The following is a 27,879-nucleotide window of genomic DNA, read 5'->3' on the forward strand; positions in this document are numbered from 1 at the left end:
GAATAAAATCTATATTTCAAAACAAATCTACAAATGTCAGGGAATAGCACTGTGTAATCTGATCATAAAGTGTCACCTAGGAGAATGACTTGAGAACACCCACACCTGTATAGGTTTTGGTGATCACCCAACATCCTGACCTTACGAATGCGTGTCACTAAATGCAATTAAATTCTCACACAATGCTCTAAGAATCTAGTAAAAGGCTAGCCTGGACAATAGCAGGTACTCCAACAAAAGCAGGATTGACTCTTTTTATGCCCTTGATTTAAAGGAAACAATGAAAGAGCTGGTGTCCCTTTTGTCCCTATAGTTGTTGTTGCAGTGGGGTTCAATATCAGGGTTTGGTGGGCCACCAGTGTTGGGCCCTTGAGCAAAGCCCTCAACCCTTCCTTCTCTCCGAATGCTGTAGGTAGAGGCCAAATTCCATCTGTGTTTACCACAAAAACGATGTATATGGTTGTCTTGTCCTGTCCTGTCTTGATGCTAAGTTCCTGGAAAAAAGTATTCCTGGAACTTCTGGAACATCATAATTAATGAACATGATTTATACCTGCGGCAAGAATCAAAGATTAAGAGATCCTGTAACACAGGTTTTCTTTGGATGACAGCATATTGTTGGCAATTATTAAAGGTTTCCAATTTAAAAAATAAGGTTGGGTTGTAAACTTGTGTGGGCTGCAGTGGAAAATGATGTAGAATAACATTATGTCCACCACCTCGTTTCTACAGCTATTATGTCCTTTTTCAGCTCCACTGAGTTTATAGGAGCAGTTTGTAGTGCTCTATAATTACACACTGTAGTCCTTTTGTTTCTTAGATTTTATTCTCCTCATTTCACCCTGTTCTTCAGGACCACCACAGAGTAGTTATTATTTGGGTGGTGGTGTTTCATTCTAAGTGCTGTAGTAACACTGGCATGATGGTGGTGTGGTAGTGTGGGTGCTGTGCTGTCACGAGTGGATCAGATGACACAGCATTGCTGTCATAATGTCATAAAGTCATTATATTATGTCCCTTATTTTTGAGTAGCATTGTGTAATATACATCTGGATGTATTGCATTTTTCGGTATGTTACTTGAATAGAATAATTTTAATCCCTCATATTGTTTAATGTTTATAACCCATTCTCCTTTCATTAAAAGTCATAAAGTTAAAGTATCTTGCTGCCCCAGCTAGCCACCAACGTCAATAAAGGTCAATTTCAGGTTGAATGTTGGTCATGACGTCAGATATCAAAACAATTACATCAAGATAACTAAATATACTGTTACGTGTGTGCCTGCAGGGGCAGTTGGTAAAGTATGAGTTGAATTGTGAATCAGAGTAAGTAGGTAAGTAAGTAAGTCTGGCTAAGATTTCAGAGGCCTGGTTGTTGAAGGCCCATCTGCACTAAGGATTCTAATGGTATTGCTTCTAACTTCATTGAACTCTAAAGCTAATTCAGAATGGAGAAAGCCACTGTAAATCTGCAATGTGAAAATTTACAGGTTAGAGCGTGAGTATTTGGTGTGTCTGTTCTACAGTAAAAAAAAAAAAAAAACGCCCCAAGCATTACAATTAGTTTTCATAAGAGGCATTTAACACAAAGCAGAAGGGGATCTACAGGGATTACACAATTGTGGCACTCAGCATTAACATGATCCATGAGGAATTCTGCTTTTCCGGTATTCCTTTCTGAGGAGTTTCATTTTCTATGTATCGAAAGTGTGCAGCCTTTTAATAGCAGGGTGGGACCTTCTTAAGCGTGAGACACAAAGTCTGTGTTCACATTACAGAACTGGGGAAGAAAAGAAAGCAGAAAGAGCGAGACTGTTGACCTGCATGGTTAGTATTATTTTGATGCAGAAAACTAATGGTTTGATTTTATGTAGTATATGTTCTGAATCTTTGTTCGGTTACCTCTAGCTTCAACTGGTACTTTAAGAGGAAAAGAAACGTACCTGTGACGGCATTAAAAGCTGACAGCTGTAAAGCCCAAGATCCACCGGCACATCCAAACAACACTGACAAGAACCTGTCTACCTTCACCTTTGAGGAAACAGCAAGTGTGCAAAGGTAAGCAGATGGTGGACTCAGATCTTTATGTTTTGTCATCTGTGTTTATGGCCAGATTAATTCAGGGGAGGTTTAAATTATTTTTAAGTTTTAATTATTTTACATTGTTTTAGTACATCGGCTTTTGCTTTATGTCTGTAAAAGTAATATTGAATTTCTAAGTGAGGGGTAATTCAGAGATGTTATTGTTCATATATTGTTTGCACATTCAAGGAACTAATGTTTAATTAAACAGCAGCCCACAAAGGAAACTTTCCTATTGAGCTCTGCTTTATATTCATATGCTCACATAGACACACATATGCTGTGTTCATACTGTGCCCTATTCATTATACCCTACAAGCGGATCACTATATGAAGCACTATTATAGAGAACAGAATTCATAGTAAACAATTTCAGCCATGTTGTTGTGTGTTGTGTGTGAGCTCATCGCTGTGATTGCTCATACGCTGGATCAAATTGCATTGCAAAAGAAACCTGAACCGAAGCTACATGTGAATTATCAAACTAAACACCACATTATGGATTATGGGTATTGCATTTCCATCATTTGTTCGCTAATTATTATGGTGCACTTTGAGATTGTTACAGTACACTTGAAAATTCAGCAAATTCAGACCACTACAAAATGGCAAAGCTGGGCACACCTGCTAGTGAAATATCCTGTTTTCAAAACCATAAGGGATCCCTTTTTTATCTGGGCTTTACATTGGGTAAAGATTTTATTATGAAAGGACTTGAAAGTTCTGTGATTGTCACACATATTGATAGTGGCTCCCTGATGCCCGCAAATCATATATTATATCCTGGAAATCAGAAATTTAAATATGTGGCTTGATCACACACTTCAAGCGAGAGCAACAGACAAGACTGAGCAAGATTGTGACACAGAAAACATCCTGATTGTTCTCTCCTTGTGCTAAGAACAGTCAGTGCTCTTCGGGGGTGGGCTTTAAATCCTGTTTGGTTTGTTTTTGTGTTCACTAGACCAATAAATGAGTTCACTAAGCAGGATATATGTTCATCATCTATTTCTGTGGAATAATTTCAGTTTTGTTTATTTGCTTGAGGGCAGAGAGAGCAAACACAGGGAACATAAAAGCACTACCCCTCCCTGTATTACCCACAGTGGGTAAATGACTGTAAGGCATATTGAGATAAATTTACAAGTGTAATTCTTTACTGCAGTAGCTAATCTTGTATTTACTACCTGCTAGCTGTGCTGCTCTTTAGACAACTGAAGTTGTGATGTCATTTTGTAGTCTGTGCCATGTTGTTTGTTACTGTAAGCTAAATTTGTCAATTCAGTACATTCTGTGGTAAAATGTTCAGAACTATACATGTTTCTTTCTGATGCGTTTAGAGTAAAAAAAGGCCAAACTCCCTGTGAACCTGTTAGTATGGCTTGGTAATACTTCCCTAAAATTTGTTTTTGCAGGGTGGGATGTCTACACACAACAGGTCTACATGTGTTGTTAGAACAGATACGATTGTGAAGACAGAAATCTAAAGACAATGGCTTTGGTTTAGTTTCACTTTCACAGAAATGTTGACGAGTGACACTAGTTTCACTAGTTTAACTCTTTCTTCTCTTTTTTATCTTAACCTGAAGCAGAAGAGATGGCCTTGGACATTCCTTCCATCACTCCTGAGCTTGACCGGTTGATCAGGCAGCGGGGCAGAGACCTACGCCTGCGGCAGGTTGATAAGCAGCAGGCTGCGAGGCTGGTCAACAAACTGAAAACTGACTTACTGAAGTTTTTGAAGGACAACCAAGAGCAGCCTTTCTTTAGAGACGTCAGCCCCATCACTACAGGCAGCTATTTTGAATTAGTAAAGGTAAACAACTACAGCAGCAGCATGAAGTGCTGAAGTGCTCAGAGAGCCACAGAAGTGTTAAGAGCAGGGGTGAACGTGAACATATTCCGTGAGCATGACAGGGTTTAAATATTGTATGAAGAATCACCTTCAGGAAATAAAAAACCTCAACAGTGTAGTCTGTTTTATGGTACTGAATAATTTTTAGTGAGAGGATTAATAATAATTAATGTCTTAGCATAAATTTATTTCAGAGTGCCAGTAATTTTGTCCATTCCATGTTTAAAGGGTTTTGTGCTGTTACTATACTGGGATGCTAGTTTGACTATGGCTTTACATATACGGCATTAATTAAAGAGTGAGGTAAAGGAGTAGGCCACAAAGTCAAACTGGAAATGTCTTTTTCATAGCAGATGTGTTTTTTAACAGATCATTAAACCCAATGAGTTTGACATCATGCTGAAGCTTCAAACCAGCTCACGTCTTACATGGAAGGCACTGGAGAAATACAACGGAGCCTTCTACACAGTTTCCCTCCAACGCCCTGCACGAAGCGAGATACGCCATTTTCTTCTAGAAGATGAGCGTACCATCTCATCCTCCAAAATAATGAAGGAGATGCACAATCTGGTCCAAAGATTCATCAAATCCTATCAAGGTTTGCTTAAATGTTAAACTACATACTACATTTTCTTACATAAACTACATTTTCTTATACAAATGCGATTGAACTCAAATACACTTAACACACTCACATTTACAACAAATACAAATGGCAGTCAAGTTGGTCATGCTAACAGACCAACAATTCTATAAAGCAAAATGCTATGCTGGTCAAAAGCTGGTTAACCAGCTGCCAATACCAGCATAGGGCAGCAAGGGAACAATCGGTTCTTGAAGTGTTAAAAGTAGAAATCTGAGACACACTGACAGGTGTCTAATGGTAATGGTTGGTGACTGGGTCAGACTATCCTCAAAACATCAGGCAGTTGTTGTTGGCCTGGTATGGGTCATGGGTACCTCACTGAAGCTCATGGTGGCCCCACCTCACAACTGACAGGATCTTCTGCTTATGATGGTCTTGGTGCCAAGAGCTGGTTAACCAGCTGCATTCTCCAGCAAATTAAATGTTTTTGCTTTGAGTCAAATAACAGCTTAAACCAATCAAAACCAGCTTCCAGCAAAAGCTGGTCTAGAGCTACATTAATTTAGGTCACTAACTGTTATTTTCTTAATTCAAAGTTTTTACAGTGAATTTAAGGAATGCCACAGGTCTAAATTGGATTCCTCATAAAACTCTGTATGCCTGTTTTTCAGTGCCTGCTGGTGAAGGTCGCTGGGTGGTGCACAGGAGGCAGATAAATTCACCAGCTGTAACATTGGGGTTAGTGAATGAGGACGATGGAACAGAAATAATGTCTGTAGATATCGTTCCTGCTCTAGAGGTGCCACAAGGTTGGCCAGAGGCTGCACGAGCTGGACCAGATGTGGATAAATGGCTTGGAAAGAACACTCGCCGCAAATTTGTTGCTCAGCCTGTTTATTTTGTCCCAAAGAGACCAAAACAGCGCAACCTCAGTGACGTTGAAAAAGGTAGGCATAGGTTTGTTTTAAAATCACAAATACTAAGTTCACTAGCCTCACTACAGTTATAAATGTCTGTGTGATTTTCTTCACAGAGAGCTGGAGAATATCTTTCTCTCATATTGAAAAAGAAATGCTCAGGTTTCATGGCAACCGGAGGACATGCTGTGAGAGGAATGAAATTAGATGCTGCCGGTAAGAACAGGTTGATCAACCTGACTCATCGTCAATAATAATATATGTAATAATTAATGGATATTATTTTGTGGTAAATGGGGAAACTGTAACTTTTTGTATTATTCAGTGATGGATGGGAAAACTGTAACATTATTTTGGTCAAATATTGGAAATATACACTTATCATATAAGAAGGAATTATCCGACAGGGAAGAAACTTAGTGGGTAGTCATGCCAGAATGTCATGTAGAGATTTTCTGATGTATGGAGTGGGCAATTTGACGGCCCAGGATTACATTAATGAGGTTGTGTAACCAACTGCCTTACCTTTCTGATTACACACTCCAGTGCACTAGTTTAACTGGACAATGCTTGTCCACATACTGCTGCCATGTTAAGAGCTTGCCTGTAAGATGCAGAAACTATGCATTTGCCAGCCACATTGCAAAATGTGACCATATCCTTCAAATTTCAGTTTATTACAATTTCCTACCCAATAACAATGCAATCCAACATGCTCTTCTGGATGCACTTATTTTTCTTTGACAATGCTTGTGCTTATATAGATAACTGTCTTATTGATATTGCTAACCTATTGCCCATGTTGATGCACCCCTGATTGCCATTATTCTGTATTCTTGTAGAAAAGAGTGCTTGCGGCTCCTCAAGTGCCTGTTTGAGGGCCTGAAGGAAAGATACAAACTCGAACATCTTTGCTCCTATCATGGGAAAACTGCCTTCTTCCACAATCTCTCTGTGAGGTGTGAAGACTCGCTGTGGACTCCAGGGCAGCTGTCTCACTGCTTCATGAGACTGTTGTGCGACTTTGAGAATTCTGCAAACAAGGCATTACTTCCTCACTTTTTCGTTCGTAACTACAACCTATTCTCTCCATCCGTCTTTCCCAAGCGCTCCCTCATGGTTTTGACCAGCGCTCTTAAGGAACAAAGGGAGGAAGGTTTTCCTCTTCTGCAGGTACGAAGGCCTCCAGCCATTGGCTATAATCCTGCCCCTCCAGCACAGCCCCAGGAGGTCCCTGAAGAACCCAACACTGTTACCCCCAAAAACGACACTGTGACCTCTCAGCACAGCTCTTTCACCTTCACTTATGTGACTGTTGCTTGCATTATGCTATTTATGGCTGTAGGATGTGCACTTTATGTAAAAATATGAATGTAAAATATGTCTGTAAAATATGCTGATTCTCTGTGTGAATAGTTATTTTTTATGTTATTTTAACTGGTGTTTAATTTGTTGTAGATTTATGAACAATATTACTTCCTGATGTGTTTAAAATGTCTTTTCTTTTCTAAATAAAAAGCAAACTAAAATATATCTCATGAAGTATACTGAAAAGCACATTGACACATACACTGATTGGCCACAACATTACCACTACTGACAGGTGATGTAAATAAGATTGGTCATGTTTATTTATAGAGGTAACTATAATGAACAGTCAATTATTAAAGGTAAAGTGTTCAAAGTACAAATCAGAGACACACCGACAATGTCCAATTCTAATGGTTCCTTAAAACATCAGACAGGTGTTGTGGGGTGCTCCTGGTATCCAGCAGTAAGAAAAGTTCTCCATGAAAGGACAACTGTGGTCTGTGAACTAGTGACAGGGTCATGGGTACCTCAATGATGCTCATGGTGGCCCCACCTCACAACTTACAGGACTTGAAGGATCTTTAGCTAATATTGGTATTGGTGCCAGATACCATTGGACACCTTTAGATGAACAGTTGGACTTAAGGATGAAAAGAATTTTACAAGCTCCCGTTGTCAATAATGTACATTTATGTCTGTTTAAGTTTTAGTTTTAGCCACACTGTAAATATCCCCTTAACTGTCAGGTGGAGCGATCAGCAAACTAGTTAAATATTCCAAAGCATGCATTTATTGAGTATGTAAATTTGTTCCTTGATGTAAACAGTAGGTCAAATTGCTCTAATGTTTGACACTGAACACTTTTTGGCGAAGAGCTTCTTTAAATATTTGAAAGACAATAAAACTATTAGTGTCCTGTCATTTAACACGAAATAGGCTAAACTGTTCTAATTAACCAGAATTATGGGATTAAGTTTAATGCTAAATGTGGTTTTACAACCTTTTACAACTTTATTATTTAAGGCAAAAGGAGGAGCCCTGCTTTTATTGGCTGGTTTATGCCAATACAACAAGAAATCGGCCAATGGTGGAGCTACTTTGTGCTTGTTGGTGTAAAAATAGTTATTTATTTGCATGGACAATGCATTACTAGCATTGTAAGTCTGTTGGGTGCATTAGCTAACAACATCGTATTTAAAAACGCTGGGGGTGACCGAAGGTGGGCTTTTTTTTTTTTTTTTTTTTTTACAAAAAAACATATTTTTGCATTAATAGCTGAAATGTATTCCTTTGAAGTAATGAAACATACTAGTCCTGCCTAAAGTTTTTATAAACATTTCATAATCGTAAAAAAAAAAAACACTTTTATTGTGGTAATCCCCTGTGACGTCCAACCATGTGGGTCTCACCACTATCAGAGGCACAGCTAAGCCAATAAGCTCTCCATCCTGCCCCACCTTTAAACCCATACATCACCCAGTGCCCCTTCCAAACTACCCCTCCTATTTTCTAGCCTTTTTCCAGTTTGAGCTGAGAGTGGAGTCAGCAAGAGTCAGAAAATCATTGAATGAGACTGGCACTGCATGTGTTCATTCATAGTTTTTATATATTTAACATAATATAGAAAGCAGTTGCGTGCAGTTAATATAGTGGGTACCCCTTCTCAGAACACCCCTTCTCAGGTCCTTCGACTTTGCTTATAGTCTCATTACTACATCCTTCAAAATATCAGTAGAAGGAGTTCTACTGATAGAAGGGGCACTTCTTCTGTAGAAGGGGCACTCAGACACAAGAGGGAGGACCACTGTCAGTCAGATAAGAGTCCTGTAGCAACTGAAAAACACAGACTAATGCTTTGAATTAGTAGCTGGTTTTTTTTAGTTAATTTATAAAATAAATGTTTCCACTTACAATAACTATAAATACTATAATATATTTATAATATATATTTCCCGATTAAATATTATGTAATGATTTACATGCACTTATTGTCACCCCTTCTCTAAAGGATTAAAAGGGCCTCACTGTACACCACTGATAGAAAGCAAATGAAAAAAATAAAAAGGAAAAACTTGAATGAGACTGGTGCTGTATTTGTTCCTTTCATTGTTTTAAGTATTTAATCTACAGCGTAAAAACATAATAAAAAACATTAAATAAATAACAACTCTTAATAAGAAGGTGTGTTCACACTTTTGACTGGTAGTGTATCTATTAATGTCTCTAAATATAATTTTTTATATTAATAATTTAGGCTCACTACGTGTGTTTGCTCCTCGAAAAGGCCCAGGAACGGTCCGCTGAGGGCTGGTGCTGCTCCACGGCTCTTTCTGGGGGAGACACTGCAGTATAAAAGATTTGCGCCGGAAGCGGATCGTCCTCTTCTAGTGATCAAACATGGCGGTGAGTGCCGACGAAACAGTATGAACAGTGTGTGAGAGAGAAATCTGAAATCATCGCTGTTTTCCCGAATAATTACGGGCAGATTCGGGGCTTGTTCGATTGCCTATAGTCTGGGGGTTATGGATATGTCCGTATTTGTGATGTGGAGGGTTTTAAATGAGTTTGATTGAGTAGAGAAGCAGAGTCGGGTTTAGCTCTGTGTGGCTGTGTGTGTGTGAGACAGTGTGTCAGTTATCAGAGCAGCAAGTGTAAGTCTGTAACCGCAGACGGAGGCTGTTTAAACACTGTTTTAGCTAATCCAGGGGTCGGAGTTGCAGTTTGAGTGTGAATTATTCAGTTTTTAGTCTGTATTGTTGGTTTGGAACAGTAGCTGAAGGTCTGGTGGAAATGGAGGATATGCCCAGGCATGTTCACTATAGAGAAGCGTATGTGTTCTAGTGATTTAAATGAGTTAATTCTGATTGTATGTGTCTCAGTGTCTCAAAATAGTGTCTAGAAACTGAAGTTTGTCTGTAGTTAGTGTGTTGGCTGTAGTTAAAATAGTAGTCTTGGTCTCAAGCTTCATGCAAAATTAGTTTAATACACTTCTGTGATGGCTAATGTTAATACTTTTGGCTTTTTTAGGGAGTAGCTAACTAATACCCATATTAGATTTATGGGAAAACTGATTCAGTGTTTTACTTACTATTACTACTGCTGGTCATAGATCACTTCATTTCACCCCTGCAGATAACAATAGGCATGTGTTGTGTTAAGATGTCATTAAAACATTTATTAATAGATTAGTAGTGAAATGTTTCCCTTGTTTCCCATGTTTACCTTAGTGTCTAGTCTCTCTGAAAATGATAAATGTGTTTATTGGCACTGTAAGATATGTAATTTCATTTAATTAGTTTTTTTTATGTCCAGAGACAGTGTTCCTAAAGCCAGAGTTATTCCTAGGGGCTGATTTAATCTTTAGTCTCTGGCCAGTTCTTAAAAATGGCATCTTAAAATAAAAACAATTCACAGGTAATATTATACATTGGCCCAGTTTTTACACATTGGTGCATACCTAGTTAATATAATGTGCAGTTCCACACTTTTAAAAAGCAGAGAATATCTTACTATTGTCAATGTTTAGACGTTGCAATTAAAATACAAAAGAGGCTTAAATATTCTTTTAAGCTGTTTGGCTGCTCACTTGGGATTACATGGAATGTATAGCCCTAGTCTGTGTATAGTTATATTGCTGTAAAGAGTACTGTACAAGTAGATTTCACTTGACTGTAGTATTTGTTGGCGTGTAGCATAAAGTGTATTTAGCGACCCCTGGTTCCAGTTCTGTTTTTTTGGTTTTGGGATGTTTAAAAACGAATATGTAGAATATCATCTTTGATTAGCCTTAGAGCAACTGTCCGATATTGTCATCCTTACATTAAGGGACTAACATTATTTTTGTTGAGTGTAATTTTTCTTTAACTGTTATTTCTCTCTTAACAGGACCAGGGAGAGAAGAAGGAGAACCCCATGAGGGAGTTGCGCATCCGCAAACTCTGCCTGAATATCTGTGTAGGTGAAAGTGGTGACAGGCTGACCCGTGCCGCCAAGGTGCTGGAACAGCTGACAGGCCAGACTCCTGTCTTCTCCAAAGGTAGGACTGTCCACTTTATAACCACGTTGACTCGACTGGATGTATTTTCAAACCTACGTTGGAATAATGTATGAAATATTTGAAGTAATTTGCATGTTTTTTTTTTGTTTTGTTTCGTTTCAGCCCGCTACACTGTTCGATCCTTTGGCATTCGTAGAAATGAAAAAATTGCAGTCCATTGCACTGTTCGTGGTGCCAAGGCTGAGGAGATCCTGGAGAAGGGCTTGAAGGTGAGGATGCTTGTTTTAGGTTCTCACTTAATGCTAATATCTTTACTCGTTTCACACCATAAAAGCACCTATTCACCAATCTGCTCGGGCATTATAATTTTATTGTGTTACGGCACTGTTGTCGTACAAAGATACATTTGACATGGGTATTGTCTGTACATAAAGCACACTTGAAATAATTAGTCCTTTTGTAATAGGTGAAATGCAGTCCATTCTGGATAAAGATTACTGTGCTAAGTATGTAATAGTATTTAACAGTTTCTTAGAATCTGGCACTACTGGTGAACTTTATCTGTGTATCATAAACAGATTTCTGCCATTGTAACTTAGCCTTAGTCTTAATGCAACGTTAGGTGTTTGTGTGTCAAAGCAAGTTACAGTAGTTTGCTGGCAGTTTACGGATTTTTTTTGTTAGCTCTGTCAGTGCTTCAGCTGACAGACTATTTTCCCTTTTTTCTATGTGTAGCTTTTTGCATTTTACTTTCTGGTAGTCTCAAATAGTCATGATGTAAAATGATAGGCTGGTAAATGGTGTTTTGCAGTCTTATTAGATGTATTGCTTTTTATCTCGAGTTTGTACCCTGTAGGTTTGATTTTATACTTTATCTAAACTTTATCTGAGGTCAATTTTGCATGATTTTAACATTTAGAACAATGCCCCTCCAAATGGAATCTCACTTAGTTTTTGCTCATTGTTTTGCCACACTTTTTTTGATCAGTTCACATTTTGACAAACAGCCAGATTTAAATTGTGAAAGTGCAAGGTCACAAATGGGAACTTTGTGTGACTGCTTATTCTGAATGCAGCTGACTAAAAGGACAGGTTACTGTGCTCTACCTTATGTCTTACTCTGTACTCATTAACTCTGTTCTGGGTTCAGGTGCGTGAGTATGAGCTGAGGAAGAACAACTTCTCCGACAGTGGAAACTTCGGCTTTGGGATCCAGGAGCACATCGATCTGGGCATCAAGTACGACCCCAGCATTGGCATCTATGGCTTGGACTTCTACGTGGTGAGTGTTGTGTACTTTTTGTATTAAATTGTAATTTAAATTCAGGTTCTGCTTTAATTGGATGGGATTTGTTTAGCCAGGACAGGGTTAATCTTAATAGTCTTAATGTTAAAAAAATCGAAATATTCAACTTCCTAAATTTGACTTAAACAGACAGATCTCAAATCTTACATTTTGTTGATGGGAGTTACTGGTGTGGGTACATGATTAAACTACAAATCTCATGATGGCTGCAGACAGGAAGTGACCCTGTTTGCTCATTACCTGCCAAATAAGAATGGATTTTGCTGCCTTTGTCTTCAGTGGAACGCCACTGCAGTTAATTCTGCAACTTGTAGTGGAAGCATGGAGAAACTGTTTTCAATGGAACTTGGCTTGATTTTTGCAGGTGTTTGCAAGTGGTCTCCAGTAATTGATCAGAAGCTCACCGCAAACTGCAAGAATCATTCCCTGAAGATCCGTCAGTTAGGGATCTTGGGTGTAAAGTTGCTAGTCATGCCAAGTCAGAGAAACACCAGCTCACCACAAAAAAACTCAGCAGGCTCAAAATAAAAAGGAAGAACTCTGACATATGTAGACATACTAGTGGTGTTGGTAAAATTAATTTGGTTGAATATAACTTTTTTTTTTTTATTATTCTTTTAATGTTTAATTAATTTAATTTTTCTATGACTGAGTCAGTAAAAAAAAGTTTGAATTCCTGGGATCATTAGAATGTTTGTGATTTGAGGTTTGGTCTATAATTTTACAGAGAATGGTCTTAAATTTAAATAAAATTTTAAATTAAGTAACTCTTTTGCTGCTCTAAGAGTTATGTAATTTGCAGCTTCCTCTATAACTCTTATAACCTGTTTTGATTGGTACTTTGATTGCAGGTTCTTGGCAGACCTGGATTCAGCATTGCTGACAAGAAAAGAAAGAGGGGCCGCATTGGCTTCAAGCACCGCATCCGCAAGGAGGAGGCCATGCGCTGGTTCCAACAGAAGGTATGTTTTTGGCATTGTTGTACAATTTAGTTAAATCGCTCATAATGGTATTGAACTGGTATTCTCCTACGGTGAAGAGCTTGTGTGCTTCTGTGATAATTTAGCTAATATTTTTCTTGTTCTGATTTTGTCTCTTTAGTATGATGGCATCATCCTTCCTGGAAAGTAGAGGACCACCTTTTTGATTTTGTTTAACAAACAATAAAAACGAAAAGCCCATTTTGTCTCCTCTTGTCTTTTTTGTTAAATAGATGTCAATTTGATGGAAATGTGGTTAAAAGCAGGGAGTTAATCCCTTTTAATTTCACTCTAAAAGTGAATCTGCAGTTGACTTTTGATTTTGATGCCCAAAAGGCCTGTTGATCTCAATCCATTACAGCAGAATTGCTCTTATGACTGATCCTGTTCTCAAGCTTACCAAATTCCATACAAAACATTTGTTGAACGTCAGTCATAGCTTTTGATTGGGTTTCTGACTGAATAAAGCACAATGCTGTTTCCTACAGGTCCAGTAGAGTAATTTGCTTAAAGGAAATATTTTCTATTTTTTAATTTGCAAAATAAGTATACGTTTAGTTTACTCATCATATGGTTTTAGAGAAAAGTCAACAGAACATGAGATTTATATATTTATATATTCATATATATATATATATATATATATATATATATATATATCTTGGCTATTAATGCAGAAGACGAAGTCAACACAATTGTGAAGGTTGTTTGGTGTAACTGCTGCTCTGGTTTTGGGATTGGTTATCTGGTCTTAAAGTTGTCCTCAGCATAATTATCGGTTACTGTCTGGACACCAAAGAGAAGGTACTAATCTGGCAACTGTTCACAACGTATATGCTACAGGATTTGCATTGTTATACATTTTGTGTTCCATACAATACTTTGCCATCCTTTATATATTTATTATATATTAACACAATTTTGTAATTTATAGATTATTCAAGCAATGATTGTAGCGTTCTGCAAGGCCCCTCTTACCAGTACTAAGCCAGCATTGGCTGCTGGTGTTATGACCAGATGTCAGACCCCATTATATGTCGTAGAAAGACAGACTTATTTAAAAATATACTGAACAAAGTGAGTAACTGCACTCTTCTCTATTAAAACTTCTTTTACTCTCCAATATTTATTAACAAAACACAATTTACCGCAATGACAGACACTAACTCTGTATAGCACCAATTTATCAGTCTCTGAAGAAACAGTACCCAGTACGCTGCTGCTAGGAAATTTTGAGCTGTCCTGGTGTTAAACCCCCATTACTTAACCTTTAGTTTTAAATAATCTGTCGGGTTATTAGATTTAATACATACATTGGCATTGTATCAGTTAATGTGTTTACAAGGTAAAAGAGCCAGAGTTCAAATCTATTTGACGAGCAGTGTGTAAGACTGGTGGAGGGGAACATGCCAAGATGCATAAAAACTGTGATTAAAACCAAGGTTATTTCACCAAATATTGATTTCTGAACTCTTAAAACTTTATGTATATGAACGTGTTTTCTTTGCATTATTTGAGGTCTGAAAGCTCTGCATCTTTTTTTTTTTTTTTTGGCAAATAAATGCTCTAACTGACAATATTTTTATTTGTAATTTGGAAAAAATGTCAGTGGTTTATAGAATAAAACAACAATGTTCATTTTACTCAAACATATACCTATAAATAGCAAAATGAGAGAAACTGATTCAGAGACTGAAGGAATTTTTCCCAGAGCTGTATTCTGCTGGTGCATGTGACACTGGATCGAGAAATGCTAAATTCCTGCATAACTGTACCTTTCATCTGATACCAACTATCAGGGCTTACTCACAAGGTATCACCTCACAACTTACACAGTTGTGGGTGTTGCCAAGGTATCCCCTGAAATAACACGCCACGATCAATTTATCTGCTGCTGTCTTCTGACTTTTGTCATGTCGGTGAAATATTGAAATGTAATATTGTGAACCTTTGTTATGGGTATGCAGGAGGCAGCTTTAATCCCAACCTTGTTGTAGCCTAGTGAAAACCACACAAGCTTCTGTGTCATTCACTAGAAGAATGTTATTGATCGCTATTAATATAAGAATGTGTCAGTAGCAAGCACCTCCCCTTGTGCCTCCATGGTTGGCACTGTTAAAGTGTCAAAAAGAGACAGATGGCCCTAAAGCCTGCCCTTCTTATGGGTGACTGAGTGCCTGCTAGGGTGCCACTTTTTGCAATAAACTATGATGATATACCCTCTAGATCCAGAAATACTAATTATGCATCTCAGTGAGTGCACATTTATGGGTGCCCCAAACGGTGTCCTATCCAGTAGAGAAAATCAGACACGGTGCTATTAAGGGTTCTCCTACAGGTGAAAAAAATTAATGAAATGCCCAGTTATTTGTTATTCCAATGGAGAAGTGCCCCACCGGTGGATTAAACGCAATGTGGTTTCCAATAGGTGCCCAATGGCACAATGTTATAAACCAAATTTGAAAGTTACAAGACAAAGTAAATTAAATTAAAAGTTTTTATTTTTTCATCCCAGCCCTCCAAGCAACCTTAGTCCACCACTGGGCAGCAGTTGAAAAAGATTCATGACTGACTTTATGTGTATCGAAGGTGGAATAAACCAGTCTTTACCCTCATAGTGTTTAGAGCATTGCAAAGATGTGCCAAGTCTTTGAGTAGGCGGTGGGTTTTTTTGGTTAAGCTTATTTGGTTAAGAAATGGGTGAAAAAACAATGTGTAATGTGTGTAAAGACAAAATGACACAATATATTGATCAGTTTGGCTTTATTCAGTGAAATCCTAGAGACCAGATGTTCTTTGCATCATCTTCCTTTTGTTACACCTACATATCTCTCGCCATTCAACTCGTAACTCCTATAACATTCACTGTATCTTATTCTCAGCTGGTGACCATTTATTTACTTTACATAGGGAATATCACATTTGAAAAAAACCATCTTCATCAGCCAATTTTCATCTTTTTAGTGTCAACATTTACAGTGTTTTACATTTCAGATTTCACTCTCTGTCTGGAACAGCTTACTATATCTCTAGGATGTTCACTAGCTCTCTTAGGAATATTTTTGCATGGAAATTGGTTTCACTTGAGCAAAGGCATGAAGTTGGCAGAGGGTAACCCACCACCACATGGATATAGGTTCTGGTTATGAAGGGTGTTATATGTTTATATATTTGTGTGCTTTTTTATTGTTCATCCTCTTGATGTTGGGTTAGATGGTGAATAAGGGTCTCTATCAGTTGGCCACAATTTTAAAACAGAACCTCACCCTCTATGACTTACCCTCATTATTACACCGAGATATCGCTGCTAAGTGGTGATTTCAAAGGTGTTAGGTGACTCTGTTAGGTGACAGCCAACTCTAAATATCATGCCATTGGTGTTGTAGTTTTATATAAACCTCTGAGTTTGGTATTATTTATTTTATCTTGTTTTGAGATGTTGAGCTAAACTACTTTGTTAAATATCCCTTGATAAATACATTGCACTCAATAAATATGTATATATATTATATAATGTAGTGTAATAAATATAACGTGTATTACCTATTATCATATTACATTACCCTTTATTTATGTATGCGCGATTTCCAAGGTGATATTTTGCAAAGAACTGCATGGCTCAATTTCTAAAACTCATTCATTCTAACAGGCATTCAAACACACATAGACACACAAGCACCTAGGCACAGGCATGCTGGCTCTCGCTCGCTCATGCACACACACACACACCTCTTCACCTCCCATACATTCACCTGAAAGCACGCACAGCACGGGCACAGCGCGTGCATCCCTGGCATTTTTCACATTGTTAATAAATGGGCCCTGTAACACTGAACTCCCTTAATACCTTGATGCATAAGGATGCAGATAAAGATGTTTTATGTCCTAGCAAAGGAGCTGATACCTGTTCTGTCCCACCCTCTACTTCTCTTTCTGTGTTAACCTTCTCATCTGACTAGTAGTGTCCTCTCCGTCTACGTCTATCTATTGCTCTCTCATCTTCTTTTCATCTACTAATCAAAATCTTCCTCATTCTCTTCTCTCCTCTATTCCTTCCTTCCTCCATCATGCAGTAATGCTGCTTTGCTCCTCATGGCTGGGGGTGTTGCGGTGTCTGCGTGTGGCGTGGCGTGGGGGCAGAGCCAGGGCACAACAGGATACGCCCACTGTGGGCTCAGGCAGGTCTTCAGCTAAGGCCCAGGTGTCAGTGCCCGGGTCGTAGCGCTGGACTGCTGACTTGTAGCGCTTTTGAGCTTCATTCCAGCCTCCCAGGAGGTACAGGTGGTTGCCCAGCGGGGACAGGCCGGCAGTGCTTACTCCCAGGGGCAGGGAGGCAGCCCTGCTCCACTGACCACTCTCAGGGCAGAACACCTCAGTGGTTAGCACATCTACACGCTCTCCAGCTGGGCCCAGCTGGCTGCCGCCCACTACGTACACTTTACCACCTAGAGTGGCTGAGCAGTGCCAGCCACGGGGCATCTCCAGCTGTGCCTGCTCACTCCAGCTGTCGCTCTCCAGGCTGTAGCGGGCCACAGAGCGGGAGTAGGCGCAGTTGATGTAGCCACCGGTCACCAGGACGTCTCCAGAAGGCAGCACAGCACTGGCATGACAGCAGCGTGGCATCTCCATTGGGGCTCGGAGCTGCCAGCTGTTGGTTGATGGAAGGTAGCTCTCAATGGTGGCCAACAGCCCATCAGTGTTACGGCCGCCGATGGCAAGCAGGCGACCTCCAGTAGCCACCAGGCTGAAGTGAGTGCGGCGCTGGCGCATGCTGCACAGGTGCAGCCAGGTGTTGAAGCGGGGGTCATATCTGCAGGGTGGTGCACAGTGATGGGATATGTGAAAATCACAGGTAACTCTTATATACTCTTATGGGTACAAGAACTTAGATATTATATGTAGTTACTAACTAATAAACCACATGATGATACAAAGATGTTTAAAGGGAAAATTAAGAATTTTTAATTTCCTCATAATTCAATTGGGAGATATTAATTCATTTATTTTGTTTTAATGTACAATTGTGTTATTGGATTTATATAAGCAATGATACTGCTAGAAGTATATATCTTTCATGGATGTAATATTCCATTATTAATGGATTACATTGAAATGTCAAATGTCATCTACTACATATTCCAAATACAGACCCTACCATCAGCCCAAAACAATTTATTCAGAATCATAATGACCAATTTGACCATGCCTCATGTTGCCAGTCCTCTAGGGTCGAATTAGCAGCAAGCCCAGGTGAGGGTCCCATGAAAGTCCCATGGAAGCTAAAGAAAACTGCACTGACTTGTGTAGACTCTTGTGTAGACTATTCTATCCAGTCATTTACTATAATTAAGTACTTGTGGTTGACCACTGTACTACTCGTGACACTGTGACTATGATCACTGACATCGCATTGCGGTGTACACACTGACCTCAACCACAAGACAACTGTAAGTTTTTCTAAAACAGGTGTTTTACATGTGACTTATATTGATTTTATCCCATTTTTTACCCAATTTGGAACTGCCAATCACCCAACTCACTCATTACACGAGTAATATCCCAACACAAAAAGAGAGTGAAGGCTAACACATTTCTCCTCCAACACAGTCTTATTTTAAACTGCTGCTGATGCTGAATTACAGAATTACAGGATAGCCAGTGAACTCGACAACAAAACAAAACAAAACAACCCAGCTCCGATACATCAGCCAACAGATGCCTGACCAACATCACTGTGCTGTGAAGAGAGAGTGCCATTTACCCACCCATAGAGAGCCAGGGTAATTGTTCTTTCTCAGACTCTGGCTGCTGATGGAGATTTAAGAAATAATTATAAATGCATAAGTGCTCATGTTCTTTTTTTTAACTGGTTGATTTGTTCAGATGACTATTGTACTCTCCTTGGCAATGCACGTTTACCTGCAGAGGGTGCTGACAGCATGTTTGGCCTGGTTTCTGGCGTCATTTTGATCTTCTCCTCCTGCAACATATAGAAATCCATCCATTACAGCAACACACTGGTTGAAACTCTTGGCAGGAAGCTGGGAAAGATGGCGCCATGTGGCAGCTCCCTCACGAGGATCTCTCCACAGCACCTGCAGACAGGGTCATAATAAACGCTGTTAGGAGCAGTCCACAGATATGGTCATGATGTTTGCATGATGTTTTGTTTCATGACTTCTGTTACGTTACGCTATTAGTAACATTAAATTTGTATTAGTTATCTGAGATTTACCTCTCTGCTCAGCGCACGCTCAGTCAGGGAGGGGCGCCCCCCAATGGTTAGCAGGGTGGTCTGGCTGCCTCGGACCTTGGTGCGGCGGGACTGCAGAGTGTTCTGTTGGTATGGCAGCAAATGATAGTTCATGGCATCCACCAGTAGACGGTGACATTGAGGGTCCAGCATCATGCGAGCAGCAGGCTGGATCTCACTGACCAGCTCACTGGCTGGAATGGTCTCAAAGCGCACATGGGACAGCAGCTCAGAAGCGTGAGCCGCTCTGTTTGGGTCAAAGTCCAGCCACTTCATGGCCACCTGGATCCCAAGAAAAAGGGTAAACATAGACTTGCCTTAGAGGATTTTATATATAGTGTCTTCTGTACATTCCATTCCATACTCTCACTCCCTCTCTCTCATGCTGCACCTGTTCTATTTCTATATACAGTGTTTAAGTATTTATATTCACCCTGATATATTTTGCTTATGGGTCATAAACAGAAATAGGGTTCCCTCAAGGTCTGTAAACCCCCCCACTCTCTTGGTCTCTTCTTATATTTCCCTTTCCTTCTCTGCTAGTGTCTCATACTGTACACTCTACTGTTCAAATTGGGGGATTTGTTTTGTTATTTTAGTTATATTAAGTGTATTTTTTCTGTACAGTACAATGATTTTTTACTCTTTACATTGTACAGCATAAAAGATTGTGGGTCATGCTATATTACCAGTTAGAGGGTTAAGGGCTTTGTTTAAGAGCCCAACATTGGCACCTATGTGGACCTGGGTATTGAACCTACATCCATGTGATCAATAACCCAGTGCTCAAACTAACTACTACTTCTCACTGCAACCACGATATCCATATGTATGGAGAACAACAATTTAATTACATTTATTACAAAGTTATGAAATGGTAAATTATATACTTTAATGAGTAATATTAGAAATTAAGACAGTCTAAGGTTATCACTTTGATAAATGGGGTATTCTAGATATTTATTATGATTTAAAGGGTCTATTATCAATCTAGAATGTTTTCCTTTTCGACATATTCAAAGCCTATTGGTTTTTGCCCAATGTTTTTTTTTTTAAGTCACATTTTTTCACTAACAAATAAGAAACTAATCCCCATATTGAATATAATTCTATAATTTTTTTAACACATTTTGCACTTGAAAAAAAAATTAATATATTTAATAGACTGCAGAGAGAACAGGATGTCTGACCTGGAAAGTGGTGACCTCAGAGGAGAGCATAAGGTTGTCATCCTGCAGGAAGGCAATGATCTGCTCCAGTGTGAGCTGAGTGAACTGAGGTGTTTCTGAGAACTGGGAGAAGTTCTCCAGCACAAAGCGGCGGGCAGCATCCCGCACCGGGTCCAGACCAAAGGCTGTGCCGATGTTCCACACGTACACGCAGGTGTGCACGTTCAGTTCCGCCATCAGGAAGTCCATGCACATCTGCAGGAGGTGAGGGATCTGCAGGGTGCTGGCTGCAGAAACCGTACAGCCAATAGTGTACAGGGACATGTGCACACGGCCCAGATAGGCAAAGGTGATCACATTGGCAAGACCTGAAGGTTAAAAAAAGAAGGAATTAGGATATGATATGTGGAAATGACGGTGACGACTTCACTGAGGTGGAACCAGACAGATGTAGCCATGATGTTTCATAGACTTAATGAAAACACGCTTGTGGGATTCGATCATAAGAAATGTTCCATGTGCAAATTAAAACAACACAGAGGATGCGTTAAATTAAAAAGAATCTCATAAAACTAAATCTTATTATACTGTAGTGACTAAGCCTTAGGTTGTCAAAACTGGAACCATAAATGCTTGATTGGTCATAGAGGCATGTCTAGCAGTCATCGATCTCTCACCAACATGTACACTACCCATTATTTTTTTAGTCAATAAGCATATTAATACCAAGCTCTAAAGCAGTACACTGAAAACTTGTCTTTTTATGAAACTAATAAAAAAGTGAGAAAAAAAAACTAATAAATAAATGCAGAATTTTTCAAACACAACGTAAGATTGCACTTATATTGCTGTTTACCTAGGGGTGACAGTGTAGGCAGCTCAAGGCGCTTGAGGCCCGGATCCTTGGCCAGGACTTCTCTCAGGTACTGGCTGACAGATGACATGACCAGCTTGTGGACGTCAAAGGCCTTGGTCTTGCAGGCGAGCTCCAGGTCTGTAAGAAATCGCTCCTGCCTCATGCGGCTCAGCTCCTCCAGAAGAGCCGATCCGTGCAGGGGCCGAGTCATCTCACCCCCCAGCCCGAAGCCCCTCTCTCCGGGTCGGATCACCGGGGGTGGCAGAGGAATCCCATTGAGACGATTCATTTGTTCAACATTTAGAGGTAATTCTAGTTTCTTAACTCCTGGCTCAGGCACCACCACCTCATTGTTCACCTGCACTGGCTCTGGAGTTGCCTTCTTAGGGCGAGGAGATTTCTTCTTGGGAGCCATAATGAAGCTTGGAAGCTTGGAAGCTTGGAAGTGGTTATCTGTATGAATTTCTTGTAACAGTGATCCCTAAATCACAGGCTGATATTCAGTAAAAAGGCAGACTGATGCTCTGTCAGGCCTGCAGATATCAGATTTTATCAGATCTTGTGTTTCCTTCCAGATTAACTTCCTGTTATTTACTTGCTTACTAGATTGAGTACTGACTGACTGACAGACTGAAGAGACAGACAGACACGTTGGCAAATTACTGAGCTTTTGTAGAGGGAAGAACTGATAGGTGGTCAGTGGGTGGTCAGTATCAGCACAGCACCTGAAAAGATACAAAACAATGGCAATGTTACAGTGATTGTGACTGTTTAACAGCTGTATATAATTTTTTGCTTGATTGTTCTCCACCTGATTGTACCGGCAAAAAATGAAAGGTCAGTGTGGCCTTTAATAAAACATCTTTCATTTAAATTATATTAAGTAAGTCAGCAATAGGGTAACTAAAAGGTAAGCACTTTTAGCATATTATAGTTTCAGAGGCGTTGAAAGACTGAATAATGTCATATTTTTACCGCAAAGTGCCATTTCAAATATTTGGTAGAGGTGTACATATTCAAAGTTAGTCAAAATTGTTTTGATTATAGCCCTCCCACTACAAAATGAAAAAGACATGATTAGGACATTAAAAGGGGTAACCGAACCAGACTTTGCGTCTGTGAAAGGGTAACTTGAACTCAAAGTAAGTGAAGAAGCTGAAGCTGGGGATGCCAGCAGGAATATATGCAACATTTTATCCCCAGCCATCTGCTCTTTACCATGAATAACTCAGACTAAAGCTCACAACATATCTGACAGAGAAGTAAAAATCACTGCATGAGGAAACCAAAACCATGGAAGCGAGAGGAGGCTAGGTGCTTGTGCTAGGGTTGTTAACAGTGCTAAATATAAAGTGTATATTATGTATACTACACAGGGTAATGTGTGCTGCAGTGTAATGTGTGCTGACAGTCAGCAAAAGCATGGTATGAACAATAGACTTAAAACTTCACCTGCAACCAAAAGCACATGCTACAGTGCACTGAAAATAAACATGTATGATCCCCAACCTTTGAGTTTATAAATTTAAATATATTAAGGCAACGCATTTTTATTAAATTATTCTTATTCTGTGTTTCCGAGAACATATGTTCTGGTCCTGGAGGGCTGGATTTCTGCACTGTTTGGTAAATTTCTTGTTCAGCTGATTCAACTCATGTGAATTGTGGGCCTCTTTTAGCAGGGAAATAAGATAACTGTGACTCCGACCTCCGCTGCCAACCCCTGATGTAGGGCACTGAGAGTGTGTTTACTTCTATACTGTTCTAGAATAGTCAATAATATACACCAACAGCATACAGCACACTTTGAAAGGGTAAGCCCCCCAAAAGCATGTAAAATGTTTAATGCATTTTATAAATATTATTTTTCTGCTGCTAAGTGTTACATTGCCTAAAATCATTTAGGTTATTTAACAGGAAAGCAACTTCATTATTCTTCATATTGGAGTGGCAGATTTAGGACTATCTTGTACCTTTTTCTGATCTGTGGTAAAGTTAATGGATATTGGGTAATTCATATAATATCTTTACTAAATGCAAACTTGCTACTATGGTACAATGTTTCCAAAACATTTATGATCATATTTCCATTTAAATTGTGGACCTTTTTATTCTTTACTCATAGACTCCCCTTCTATTCATATGTCTCTAGTAATGGCTCTGTGTGCAGTTTAACTGTGTAATCTTGTAATTTACTGTGTTTCCCACTTTTTCACAGATCAAAACAATGCTTGTGTATACCTAGCCTCTCACACACAGACACACAGAGACTTGCACTTAGAGCATGAGACACAGGTGCAATCAAGTCACCATCTAAAAATATTCTCCAGCCACAGGAGAGCATTGCACTGCTTAAATTACCCTCCCTCTGCCATCTGCCCCCACCATGCTCCCATGTGAATCCCCCTCTTCTTCACATCTTCTTCCTTTACCAAAGCTTTATCACTACATTAGCGTTCAGGTGCACACAGGCTCCTGTTGTTGTGGAAACCCATCTGTCGCAACAAATACAGATATAATTTTGTTCTGTTGTCATGGATACTCTGGTTGGATTCGTTAACAAGGTCCACATTAATTGTCAGAAGGAGGGTGTGTTTTTAGGTGATACGTTTGACATAAGAATCTGACACTGTAAAAACTATGAAAATAGTGCAAATATAGGCAGTTGGTATGCATTGTGATGCATTGTGGAAAAAAAACTTTTGGATATGCCAATATTGATGTGAATCTGTTAAGTCTAAATTAAATAAAGGTCCTTGAGGTTTTTTTTCGACACTTATCTATAAAAGCCAGATGTGGAACTGCAACACACCTGATTCATCTTGTTTCTTGTTTAAACTAGTGAGTCTTCAAACAACTGATTACATGTTCTCCTTTTAGGCTAAAATCAAGACCTTTTGTTAATAAGTTTTGACATCCTTGATATAAGGGGACCATGCCTAATGACATAGGTCTGCTGGAGTGGTATAAACTGTAATAGAATAGGATTCTCTTGGTGTATAGATGTACAAAGTGGGCGTATAAAGCCCCTCAGCATTGCTCTGTGGAGCAGTGGAACTGGAATGATGGAATTCCATCCAGTACCTTTTGTAATTACAGTTAAACATCAGTGCATGACCTCATTAGAACTTATGAGTCTGAATGCAGATGTACAAGATGTAATTTGAGCTACCTAATAATACCACTGCATTAAACACTCATGGTCATGTGTGCACAAACATTGTGCAAATATTGTGTTTGTCTGAAGATGGTAGAGTATACTATGTAAACACAGTTCATAAGATTTAAATGAATGCAGCACATGGTTTAATTCTTTAACAATTAACACATTCTCAGTTAAACATCTTAGAACATTTTACAGTGTGACTTTATATATAGTATTAAAGCAGATTAGATGCCTCCTCTAGGATGTGTTTTTAAAGAGAGAGACTGGTGTCACTGAGGTAAAGATTTGCCAGACTTTTGTCCTGGCTCAGTTATTCACTGCCCCCTAAATAGCACAGCTGGGAGGATATATATAAGGGTGACCAAACCAGCATGATATATTTGTTTTGTGAGTGATGTTAAAGTGCAGGATGGTTTGTACAGTTTAGTTTACATAGCAAGAATGTGTGCAGTATATTTTTTCAGTCAGTATTTTACTTTAAGCATTTTATTTATATATATTAGACCTATGTGTGTACACATACACACATCCCCATGCACTAAAAAACACTGCATTTTGTCAAAATCCAGATGCTCTTTGACTACTATGTTACCTGAAGGGGCCCAGATCATAAAACATTGAATTAGAGTGGTATGTAACTGATAAGTGTGTAAACCTTGTTTCCATTGTTACAAGTTTTAAAACACGAGAGTGTGTTTGGATCAAGGTTTGGGGCTGCTTTGCTGCCTCAGGGCCTGGACGAAAAAATTAATTCCCAAGTTTACTAATACATTTTGCAGGAAAACCTAAGACCATCTGTCCACCAACTGAAGCTCAACAGAGGATGGATGATACAACAGGACAACGACCTAAAACATAGAGGTAAATCAACAACCGAATGGCAATTGAGATGTTGTTGCATGCCCTTAAAAGAGCGATTCACAACAGATATCCCAAGAATATTGCTCAACTGAAACAGTTTTGTGAAGAGGAATGATGCAAAATTACTCCTGACTGTTGTGCAGGTCTGATCTGCAACTACAGGAAACGTTTGGTTGAGGTTTTTGCTGCCAAAGGAGGGTCAACTAGTTATTAAATCCAAAGGTTCACATACTTTGCCCCCCCTCACTGTGAATGTTTATATAATGAATATATATATAATGTTGTAATATAAAAAAGTCCCAATTTAAGAAGGTGAATGTAGGCCTATAAAATAATCACAAAAAATACACATTTTAATAGGCCTAGATCTACCTATTCAGCTTATAACAAAACACGAACAGTCAATTTGCATACATCTACATACATTCTGCATTTAAGTTTATTTAGTCATTGTAGATATGTACTGCCAATAGAATTGGATTCTCTTGAATAGAGAAACAGAAACTTACTGGCAACATGCCTAAAAATACCACACATGGAGTGGTATAAAGCCCCCTAGCACTGAGTCGTGGAGCAGTGAAACTATGTTCTTTGGAATGATGGAACTCATCCAGTGATTTTGAGATGTGTAGTGTAGTTGGGGATGAGGTGGTGTGGTGATCACCCAACATCCTGACCTTACTAATGCTCATGTTACTGAATACAATTAAACCCCTACAGCAATGTTGCAAAACCTAGTAGAAAGCCATACCTGGACAATAGAGACAGTTGCTCCAACAAATGGGAAAATTTTCTTTTTTAATACCCCATATTTAAAAAGAAACTATAAATGAGCAGGTGTCCCAATACTTTTGTCAATATAGTGTATATCATTCTGAATAACTATAAGAATTATTTTTATATAAGTTACTATTTTGTAGATGAAGTGGTTTTGTTCTCTTTATATATTAAATATATAATAAATAACATATGATAATGCATTATAAACCCATATTATAATATTATTGTAGTATTATACATTTGCTAGGTTAATAATTATTAAAAGGCAACCATACACTGCTCTGAACTATGTAGGTGGAGTGAAAGATGCATGGAAAACAAGAAATTGTAAGCATTTTACAGTTTATACTTCAAAGAATGATTCTCACAACATACAGTATCACATAGTACTTACTGTAATTGTCTCATGAGGAAAGATTTTATTTGCTAGTACAAACATGAAAAGAACTGCAGGAATGTGATGAGTGGTAAACACAGAAGCCTGGAGGCTGAACTGGTTTAATGAAGGCTGAGCTCAACTTGTTTAAAGAAAATCTAGACGGGGAATAGGGCTCGTAAAAGGTGACAGGTTTGGGTCCTTGCCCGGTGTGCTAGTGGTTTCACTACCCGTAGGACATATAAGTAAGGGGTGTGTGGGATCCTAGCAAAGCTTGACTGGTATGACAGGGAGGCATGAGGTGAAAATTGACTGTGGAAACAGAAGTGATAAGGAGTGTGAGGGCCAGGCGAGATAAAAAATGGTTTAAAGGCAGGTTCAGTGACTTTAGCAGCTGTCATGTTTGTCAGTGGTTGATGCTAAAGCTGGGCACGTGGTGGGTGTCTGTGTGCGTGCGGCCCACCTGCCTCAGCCAAAGCATTCCTGTAGCTATGTCTGCCTGGTATTTATAGCAACTGAGAAACATGCTGGAGTTCTGGAGCTGGGGGGTGGGACAAGCTTCTCTTTACATGTCAGTCAGTGTTTTCGTTCCACGTCATATGCGTTTAAATTTAGCCAACCTTATTGGAGGTGATTCTGATACAGATTAATGCATTAGTATGTTTATATGATAAGGCATGCTGGTCCAAAGTCTTATTCTGCACAAAATATGCAGCTACTGTGGTCAAGACAATCCCTATACAATATAATATGTGACAGTACCTGATAAGCACATTTATAATGCTTATGGTATTTACTTGTTTAGTCACATTTGTATGCATCATTTCCTAAATTGTCCTATTCTAAATTGTCTACATGAGAATGATACATTCTATCCCTGCTCTCAAACCAGACTGATTTCCTTATTTACTATTAATATTTGCAATATTTTGTGAAGACAAACAAACATGCATAAATTAAGCAGAAGTGGGCTTTACCTTATTTTCCTTCTTTCTTTAACACTCTATTCTCCTTTGTTCTCTTCTTTAAGTTTCTTTCACTTCTTAACAAATCCCATTCTGTTTCCTTCCTCTTCCGTGTTACTCTACCCTTCTGTCCTCTGTCTGTCTGTCAGAGCACTGTCGGATTCAGAGTTTGAAGCAGGCACGGTCCAGCCGAAGTCCTGTAACCTTACCCCCACAAAGGCCTCGGCCCCACCTGAACCTCCATCTCCTTATACAGCCAGCCACCCCTCCCCGGCAAACACAGTCCATATCCAGCCTGCACCCCTGCCCTAAACCTGATATGGAAAAGGGGTGGGCAATACCATTTTACAGGCATGCCAACATGCTGCGCTCATGTATTTTTACTAGAGACTGACTATGAGAGCCCTTACAGGATGCT

The 27,879-nt window shown here is 39.1% G+C and overlaps 4 protein-coding genes across 5 annotated transcripts in view; 2 read left to right on the forward strand and 2 right to left on the reverse strand.

Moving 5' to 3' along the window:
- Positions 1-27,879, reverse strand: part of rad21b (RAD21 cohesin complex component b) — a 634,821-nt gene that overhangs the window by 489,790 nt on the left and 117,152 nt on the right. The window lies entirely within an intron of this gene.
- Positions 1,334-6,958, forward strand: LOC103045125 (cyclic GMP-AMP synthase). Of its 2 annotated transcripts, none has more exons than XM_022683300.2 (7): positions 1,334-1,828; positions 1,910-2,059; positions 3,676-3,899; positions 4,308-4,536; positions 5,196-5,471; positions 5,558-5,657; positions 6,284-6,958. In XM_022683300.2, exons 3-7 carry the CDS (start codon positions 3,681-3,683, stop codon positions 6,810-6,812), a joined length of 1,353 nt encoding a protein of 450 aa, XP_022539021.1. In that variant the 5' UTR covers positions 1,334-1,828; positions 1,910-2,059; positions 3,676-3,680; the 3' UTR covers positions 6,813-6,958. The 2 variants fall into 2 exon arrangements, with proteins under 2 accessions (XP_022539021.1, XP_022539020.1); XM_022683299.2 differs by having other exon boundaries at positions 1,338-1,828; positions 3,673-3,899.
- rpl11 (ribosomal protein L11) lies at positions 9,057-13,236 on the forward strand. The gene is made up of 6 exons (XM_007245713.4): positions 9,057-9,155; positions 10,638-10,788; positions 10,912-11,018; positions 11,900-12,031; positions 12,907-13,017; positions 13,157-13,236. The coding sequence occupies exons 1-6, from the start codon at positions 9,150-9,152 to the stop codon at positions 13,184-13,186; spliced, it is 537 nt and encodes a 178-aa protein (XP_007245775.1). The 5' UTR covers positions 9,057-9,149; the 3' UTR covers positions 13,187-13,236.
- klhl43 (kelch-like family member 43) lies at positions 15,782-27,704 on the reverse strand. The gene is made up of 6 exons (XM_007245716.4): positions 27,474-27,704; positions 21,314-22,038; positions 20,479-20,825; positions 19,271-19,570; positions 18,955-19,130; positions 15,782-17,845 (listed from the first exon to the last, which is right to left on the reverse strand). Exons 2-6 carry the CDS (start codon positions 21,726-21,728, stop codon positions 17,101-17,103), a joined length of 1,983 nt encoding a protein of 660 aa, XP_007245778.2. The 5' UTR covers positions 21,729-22,038; positions 27,474-27,704; the 3' UTR covers positions 15,782-17,100.

This window comes from Astyanax mexicanus, chromosome 3 (genome assembly GCF_023375975.1).
Source record: "Astyanax mexicanus isolate ESR-SI-001 chromosome 3, AstMex3_surface, whole genome shotgun sequence".
Taxonomy (NCBI): Eukaryota; Metazoa; Chordata; class Actinopteri; order Characiformes; family Acestrorhamphidae; genus Astyanax; species Astyanax mexicanus.

What these genes read in the sequence shown, in the direction of transcription:
- LOC103045125 (XM_022683300.2), top strand. Translation starts at nt 3,681, where the DNA reads ATGGCCTTGGACATTCCTTCCATCACTCCTGAGCTTGACCGGTTGATC. An exon ending in GCTATTTTGAATTAGTAAAG is followed by an intron (nt 3,900 to 4,307) that starts GTAAACAACTAC and finishes GTTTTTTAACAG; the next exon opens with ATCATTAAACCCAATGAGTT. An exon ending in ATTCATCAAATCCTATCAAG is followed by an intron (nt 4,537 to 5,195) that starts GTTTGCTTAAAT and finishes CCTGTTTTTCAG; the next exon opens with TGCCTGCTGGTGAAGGTCGC.
- rpl11 (XM_007245713.4), top strand. An exon ending in TCCTGGAGAAGGGCTTGAAG is followed by an intron (nt 11,019 to 11,899) that starts GTGAGGATGCTT and finishes TTCTGGGTTCAG; the next exon opens with GTGCGTGAGTATGAGCTGAG. An exon ending in TGCGCTGGTTCCAACAGAAG is followed by an intron (nt 13,018 to 13,156) that starts GTATGTTTTTGG and finishes TTGTCTCTTTAG; the next exon opens with TATGATGGCATCATCCTTCC.
- klhl43 (XM_007245716.4), bottom strand. Translation starts at nt 21,728, where the DNA reads ATGGCTCCCAAGAAGAAATCTCCTCGCCCTAAGAAGGCAACTCCAGAG. An exon ending in CTGAGGTCACCACTTTCCAG is followed by an intron (nt 19,571 to 20,478) that starts GTCAGACATCCT and finishes CTTGGGATCCAG; the next exon opens with GTGGCCATGAAGTGGCTGGA. An exon ending in GCTGTCAGCACCCTCTGCAG is followed by an intron (nt 17,846 to 18,954) that starts GTAAACGTGCAT and finishes ACCACCCTGCAG; the next exon opens with ATATGACCCCCGCTTCAACA.